The sequence below is a fragment of the Neltuma alba genome, unplaced genomic scaffold (assembly GCF_004799145.2).
Source record: "Neltuma alba isolate B1F8T4 unplaced genomic scaffold, ASM479914v2 tig00012095_pilon, whole genome shotgun sequence".
In the NCBI taxonomy this organism is placed as follows: Eukaryota; Viridiplantae; Streptophyta; class Magnoliopsida; order Fabales; family Fabaceae; genus Neltuma; species Neltuma alba.
The window spans coordinates 1-8314 of NW_021636652.1; the positions used below are offsets into that span (position 1 = coordinate 1).

At 36.5% G+C, this 8314-nt stretch overlaps 1 protein-coding gene across 1 annotated transcript; it reads left to right on the plus strand.

The window, feature by feature from the left end:
* The first annotated feature begins 306 nt into the window (after window positions 1-306).
* Window positions 307-8020, plus strand: LOC114722474 (uncharacterized). The gene is made up of 13 exons (XM_028908513.1): window positions 307-574; window positions 687-850; window positions 994-1130; window positions 1207-1308; window positions 2167-2305; window positions 2506-2592; window positions 2666-2827; window positions 4087-4443; window positions 5118-5221; window positions 5294-5412; window positions 6489-6781; window positions 7063-7275; window positions 7518-8020. Exons 1-13 carry the CDS (start codon window positions 307-309, stop codon window positions 7902-7904), a joined length of 2532 nt encoding a protein of 843 aa, XP_028764346.1. The 3' UTR covers window positions 7905-8020.
* The last annotated feature ends 294 nt before the right edge of the window (window positions 8021-8314 follow it).

The following is an 8314-nucleotide window of genomic DNA, read 5'->3' on the forward strand; positions in this document are numbered from 1 at the left end:
TTGCCTCCCCTGCCGGACGCAGTCATGTCAGTTTTCAGCCTTAGAAAAGCTTGGTGAGCGTTCAAATTAACCTAGTTTTGATGATCGCGCATGTCATAACGTTGTGCCTTAAAATATTCTCCATATTTCACCACAGTGGTTATTTACGGGGATCATAGTCTATGCATTTGGAGCATCCATGAAATCAGGTAACAGGTTTTTGTGCTACTTATATCATTGTAACTTCATATGTTTGATAATTTTTGGCACAGAGCTCCTAAAGGCCCCCCCCAAAAAACAGAGAGAAACAGTGATTGATGCAACAAAATGTTTCCCATTTTCCAGGCTGCAAGGTGTTGTGTGCTAGTTTCACATTCCTCGTGTATATGGGATGTCAAAAATCTATGTTGTGAAAACATCCATGATCCATCTCTTGCATGCATTGCTAGAGGTTGTTCAGGTGGAATTTCATTTGCAACATGCTCTACTGATGGTACGATAAGGCTATGGGATCTTGCTTTGCGATCTGATTTACCAAAAGATGCTGCAGAGCATTGCTCTGTAAAGGCTGAGCTAATGAGTTCTTCAAGTTTAGGTAATGTGGCCAATTCGGTGATCTTCTGTTCAGGCTCTCACAATCAAGACTACCTGCAATATGTTTTTAAACTTTTGTATTCGTGTTGCATGTTTCCTGTTTCTTGTTGCAGTAACTACTGGGACTTTCGAACGTGAAGCAGTTGAAGCAGATGTTGGCAAGCAAGGGTTCCGGTCTCTTGCCACTAGTTCAGATGGAAAGTATCTGGCTGCTGGTGATTGCAAAGGAAACCTTCATATATACAACCTTGAAACATCAGATTACACATGCATTCAGGTGAACTGAGGTGCCTAAGTGTTTTTATAAGACTACTGAGCTGTAAAATGCTATATGAGGACATGCCGTCTCCTCCCCCCTTCACTCCTGTTAATGGTCATTTATGCAATCTTTTAAAGAGTAAAGGTTGGCTGTTCTTTCAGAGTGCTCATGGTGCAGAGATCCTCACGCTGAGCTTCACTTTATGCGGCCAAGACACATATAAAGAAATCGCCAACAATAGTTATTATCTTGCTTCAGGTGGTAGAGATTGTATAATTAATCTCTACGATGTAGGAAGGTATGTCTTGTAAATGTTTTACTTAGCTAAGAGGTTGATGATCATTCAATGACTGTCTGTATTTTGCATGCGGCAGAAATTTCAATCTCATTGACAGTATTGATGATCATTCGGCGGCAGTGACCTCAATAAAGATTACAAGCAACAACTGCAAGATCCTCAGTTGTAGTGCTGATAGGTATGCTGGCACAGGTTTGTGCTTTTGTTGGGGCAAAATACAAGTTTCTCTTCAAAGAGATTATGATATAATTTGTCTTCACATAAATTGTAACAACTTTGAAAAGGAAGTAAAAAGACTAAAATGGGCTGTGTAAGTTTTAGAAATTTTGATGTTGAACATTCTGAGGCTGACGATGTTCAGCAAAAGAATGGGTTTGAACATTACCAAGCTGCTGTGATTATATTTAGAAAATACATCCTAACAAATATCAACAGAATACACCATTGTATTCAACATTTGATGCAACCTTTGCATGGGTATGAATTGTGGAACTTACAAGACTACCAAAGAATTTTTATTTTGCTTTTCTTTAGATCATCTGTTTAGCAGATGAATCATATCAAAATGTAATAAGGGGCTTGTTATGTGGTCAATTTGACTAAGAGATTTTATGCTTTATTTGTGTGGCCCATCTACCTTACAATAGTCCGATGCACTCAGCTTTTAGTATCAGTTTCACAGATCAAGATCATATATTTATGAACATCAGGGTTATAATTTTTGTTAAATCCTATCAAACAGTTTCGTCCCTTTAAGTTTCTCACAATGGATTTGAAAAAAATCATTCGGTTTATATTTCTAATTTATTAGTTTAGGGAAAAAATGAACAATAAATGTGAGTCCGATTCATCATATTTGTTTTTCACCCTGAATTTCGATAGAATCAAGAGCATATTATTTTTCTTTCCTAGATAAATCTGTGACTAGTGGTGTTGTAGAATGTTGTTACAAGAAGAAGTCGGCCCAACCTTTTTCATCTTTTGATACTGAATGTTTCCCTTTATATTAACTTAACCCTTTGTTTCATACTTTTAGTTCGCTGGTGCTTCGTGACATTAGGATAGCAGATGCTGATTATAAAATTCTGCAGCAACATAGTTTAAAGGCTTCGCATGGAACTGTTTATGACATGGATGTAGATCAAAGATTGGGGATTGTAATCACAGTTGGGCAGGTAATATAGGTAATGGTTAACAAAAGTTATTATTCGTGCTCAGCAGTGACTTAAAAGACTATCCAAAAAACACAATATTCAGCCCACCTAATTCTATATGAGCACACTTTCCTGTTTGTTTCCTTTTTTGAAAAAAGATATTGATCGTAATTCCAGAATGCTTCTGCTTGAAGGTACTGATTTTCTTTTCCTAATCATAGGATAAGAAGATAAACACATTTGACATTACTGATCGAAAGCTAATTAGGTCGTACAAGCAAGATAAAAATTGTGGAGACCCTATAAAGGTGAGTTACATGGTCAAGAAAAGATTACAAAATGTTAAAATGCTGTTTTGCTGGGAAGTAATTATGTTTGCAGGTTACAATGGATCCAAGCGGCACTTATGTGGTCTGCTCATTCTCTAACAAGTCCATCTGCATATATGACTTATTCACGGGACAAATGGTTGCAAGTGCCATGGGACATGCTGAAGTTGTAACTGGCATCATCTTCTTGCCCGATTGCAAGCATATAGTTTCTGTGAGTTTCCCTCGTGCTGGACCTTCGGTTTTTTATAGACCTGTTTTCAAAAACTATATGCAATTTCTAAGAGGTGCCCCTGTTTTTAATTTTCTAAAAGAAATTAACTATGTTTACGTTTAAAGATCGTAACATTAAAGCATCACAATGCGAAACAAAACATGTACTTGCAGACTTCAAGTCTCATGAATCCATAGTAGATATTAACAGAGAGGAGAGATAAAAAGGTGTGCTTCGGGACTTCAATGGTTGAGTTTAATCACTTACCAAAGCATGATGTTGGAGAAGGAAAGACAAAGATGTACTCGGAGACTTCTTGACATCACTTCCAAGATGATTAATATTTCATCCTTAACGGATTTTCCGAAAAAAGGCATCCTTAAAATTAACGTAGTATGACTTTTGAGTGCAATTAGGATTCCCCAAGTACCACGATTCTAGTCTTATTATGTAAAGTAACCTTTTAATTTGTTTAATCTGTTCTTAAATTAACAGTCTTACCATATTTTATTTCCAGCGTAGGAATGTGACGGAAACAGTCTCAGATTTATGTTATTCAATCACAAAACACCCAGAGAGTATAGGTATAATGAAGGGAAACTACTACAAGCAAAGAGGAATATCCACAGCTCTCCCAACAGACTGGCAAAACCTTCTTTACCCCTCTCCCTCTGACCAAACCCACTTTTACAGTTTACACCTTCCATACTCTCTTTACAATTTCCTCTAACGGTCATGCAGAAAATACCTCAATTACCCTTTACTAAATCCTTGGGCTTCTTCCGAACCCAAGTCAATGGATGCCCACGTCCATCACAATGTCAAGATCTAGGAAAAGTTCATATCACAGAGTACATATCAAAGACAGCATTTCAATACGTTTCTTGAATCTTAACAATTAATACTCTTTTTTAATGTGTCGTTGAAAGGACAAACCTCACAGGCACAATTTTTAGGCAGTACTTTTTGACATTGTTTGGGCATTCATGGCTTTGTATGTGAAGTAGGGCTTTGCTTTTGACATGTGTCTGCATGTATGAACTAGAGTGAAAACACTGCATAAAATGTTCACAGGTCATGAAGTTCAGAAACTTGAACGTGCATATTTAAGACCAGATGAATAAATATAAGACGACATACTAATGGAAGTCACTTTTATAGTGTTTGACTCTAAATAGCTTTTCTTGTCGCCGTGATAGAAAAAGAAGGTTGTCAATATCTTCTTGTAACCACCTACACTTTTTTATTGATGTGTTCAGGTAGATGGTGATGGTTGTGTTTTCCTGTGGAAATTGCCTTCTTCTTTGTCTTCTAAAATACTTAAGAATATAACGGGGAAAAGTAATCCATTGTCTCCAAGAAGCTTAGCTCAGCCAGCTACTTTTCGCCATCTACCACCCTATGAAGAGCAGTTTCAGCAATCTAAAATCAATCCGGAGGATGTCTGGTCATTGAGGAACAACAACCAAAGTAGCGGGAGAATGCCTTATCCAGGAAGCAGTGGTAGGGAGGCTAAAGCTTTTAAATTTAGTGTTTCAAGACTTCCAAAATGGGCACAAACCAAAGTGACCGGCTCCAATATTGTCTGCGGGAGTGTAAACAATACTTTATCAGAGGTATGTGTGTTCTATATTCTTGCTGGACCCTTTTAGAATCCCCATCATGTTTCTTCAATGACAAAAATATAACCACAGTGAAAACCCGGATAACCTTCTTCAATGATAAAAATATAACCACAGTGAAAATTTAATCTTTGAAGTTTGAGAGTTAAAAAACAGTACTAGAAAATAAAACAGATATCAAGAAATGGAAATACATAAAGTAAATATCTAATGTTGCATTACCATATTTTGTTGAATTCCTTGTATTTAAAATTATTTGTTTGTATAATCCTAATATTTTTAAAAATTGCAATTGAGCTTGTGCTCTGTGTCTGCGTGTGTGTGTTTTTTTGTTTGGGGGGGGGGGGGTCCTCAAAAATGAGGGAGGAGGCTATGAGATGGTTTTGACCGTGGTCATGTTATTCCCAAAAAAAAAAAAAAAAAAGAGGGAAGAGGTAATTGTCAAATTCTCATGTTTTGGTGGAATGGCAAGTTTTTTGAAATTTACTTGATTAAATTATCTAAGTAATTTAAAAATTGATACTATCCAAATTTAAATAAGGAATTTTCTGATTACATAATTTAAATTCATGCCAAACACTTCCCTTTCTTAGATTACTCCAACACACACTAAGAGAATTGTGTAAAATTAGCACGCGAATGCTTATGGTTTCATTGGTGATGATCAGGCCTATTCCCTATCCCCAGAAGTCATTATGCCAGTTGGTCATGCTTCTTCGTCACCAGAGTATACAAAAACTCAATGTCTTTCAAGGCCTGGAGGAACTTTCAGGTAAGCATTGGGTCTCAGTCATTAACTTCTGATGGCATGAATACTTGGCTCATGGATTCACTATAATTTCAGCAACTTTGCTTTGGACAACCGTTGGCTCTCTGTTTATACTGTTTGCATGGATGCTTTGTCCTCCCCAGAGATGCAAAGTTTAATGGATACAAAGATGTCAGAGTTTTCCTCAAGTTTAAGTAAGGCCAACCTTTATGCTTACATTATTTATCTCCCAGTCTTCACCCTTGTTGAGGAAAGGAAAGAAGACCAACCTTGTTAATTAAGCGTCTCACAAATCTAATTTGAAGAATGTGTTGTTGACGACAAAATATAGAGTTTCTATTGCAAATCTTAAGGCTATAATCACTTGTGTGTGGCGATTGGACGCACTTGGTGGAGACGGCATTGCATGCAAAGTGTTTAATGAATTGCTGTCTGATTTTATAGATGCTTCTGATGGTAAGTTAGGTTTTCTTTTCTTTTAAGTTAGGGTTTATTTCATATTAGGTTTAAGTAGTTATTATTGTATTTAGGGCTCTATAAATAGCCCTTGATTATTTCCATTTTTAGACCTTTTGCTGAATTATTACTGAGACTGAATTTTTGCCGTCGGCTCTTTCCCCTATCTCTATTTCTCCCACATTCCTTCTTCCCCATTCTCTCACTTGTTCTCCATCAACTTTTTCGTTTCCAGGATGCTGCCATTATGGCTATGGGTGTCTTACATAAATATATGTCAAAAGCATTGTTCCATGTGAAATTTCTTCAGTTTGATCTGTTTATCTTAATTTTAGTGTTGACATCTCCTGGATGAAATTCTTGCTCAATGACACCAGCGTTTTGTTTGTCACAACCAATAGCTTCGAATAATTAAGATGTTCTCTGTGACATCCATGTCTCTACGTTCTTCTTATTGTAGATGCACTTATGTCTACTTTCTGACCAATTTAAATGAACCGGCCATTTCATTGATTATTTGAAGGTGAAATAATTATGAAAATCTAGGGTCGAAGCAATCAACTATTTCAAGAAAGGACCTCAATTTTCCTGTAATATTGCTGTTGATACGCGGTGCTAATTAATCTTTATTGTCACTAGCATAATCTGTTGCAGTTTTTTTCATATTTATGATTTTAGCATGCATGGCAGGCTCAGTAAATTCCTGATTTTGGAAGCATGCCAAACTCTGAAGCTAAAAGCAAACGTTTGTGATTTCATGCAACTTACGAGTTTATAAAGCGATGTTTGTTTTACAAATGGTGGCTTGTTGCAGGACAAGATGAGGCTGAGATCGAAAATGACCAAAGCTGTTTTGGGCGCCGTAGCCATATGAAACAAGAAGAGAGGGATCTTTTCTCAGACCAACTTGCAGGTTGCAACAGTAATAATGGATCATGTTGCGAGTATCCAGAACAAATTTCTGGCAGCACAACAGAGCAGTTACATACAGATGAATGTGAAAGTGATTCAAAAGCTTCTACTGAGTCTAACTTACACAACATGCATCCCGAAGAAGATAGTGAACTATTCAAGCAACATTTTGGCAGTTTATCAAATGCCAAAAAGGTCAGTCCTTCTGCATGACACTTAAGATTTTTAATAAAATGGTTAGTTATCATTTTCCTGATTTGAGTATTGAAGCACTAAAATGTGAGTTATAACAAATATATGAGTCATCTTTGTACATGAAACTAAGATTGGACGTAAGATTTATAAATAGATGTGGTTGAATTGCTCCCAAATCTCTAGGGAAGCAAGACATCCTCTAACTGATTTAAGCTACTGCAATCTGGAGCTTTGTATTATGGCTATTATCTTATTTTCCTCAAATGTGTGTTATTGTGCAGATGGAGGCACGAAAATCACTATTACATAGGTACTCTGCAAGATTTGTTGTGCAACATCATGGCCCTGGGGACTGCAAGAGGCTATTTAGCACTCCTGTTAGAAATATAACTGATAAAACCAGTAACTATGAGGGAGACGCCACGATTCGCAGTACGTTGGAAAATGCATCCTCTAGGATGATGGAAAATGAAGTAAAAAATTCTTTGGAACAGGTACATCAAGGGGCATAAGACATACTCACACAGCTATCAAATTTGATGAAAATTTCATAGAATATGTGGATTGGAAGTAGATATGTTATATATAGCCTATTGAGCATTTTCATAAGTGAATATGCTAATTGCTAGTGTCATTTCTAGTACTGACAATCTGTTTCCATTATATTCCTCAGAAATTGCATCAAGATACCGTAACATATCTATTTACTTCGCTTACATGTTTGCTTTTTCAATAGGACCTCATGAATTCGAGAAAAATTTCAGCAAATTCAGAATGTGCATTAGCTAGATGCACAATCAAAGAAAATTTGGCTGATGATGATATGAGCAAGGACAGAGATAAAAAAGAAAGTCTTCATAAAAAGAGTAAACCGGAGGAAACCATAATTGCATGCAAGAATGCATTAAATAGATTGGATTCTGCAGCTGAGAGTGCTGTGCAGTTATTTTCAAGATTAGAAATTAGTAGCTGTGGGGATGATATTTTAGAAGGAGCTGGAACTCAGTTACATGATGAAGCAGCTGAGCTTCTTCCATCAATCATTGAGAAAGTTAATGCAGTTGCTAGATTGGTTAGAAGTAGGAAGAGTGGTTTGTTTGATTCAACTTTGCATCAATTGTAAGGAAAATTTTTCTGAAGGCAAATCAGAGAGGATTGCCGAAACACCACAGATACGAGCATTCTTTAATTATATTAAATTCATATTGTCTCTGCTGAGAAGTGCAGGGGCTCTTATTGCTTAAAGACTTTTCCTTAACTAATGTAAATATACTCACATACAATTACGTTAACACTGGGTTTGAGTCATTGACCTCGCCCAGATGTTAAAAATAATGCTATTACTGAGGCAGCTTGTTGTTGACTATTGCTTAAAAACATAGTAATTCTAAATTACTGGAAAGAATAATCTTGAAGAATTGCTCTGTTCATTATATTTTCAGGTCCTCAAGAAAGAAAGAAAGATAGAAGGACAAACCAAGAACTAATGTTGCTTGTTTTTTTCCCTTGGTTTATGTTCAATTGGTTCAGTCA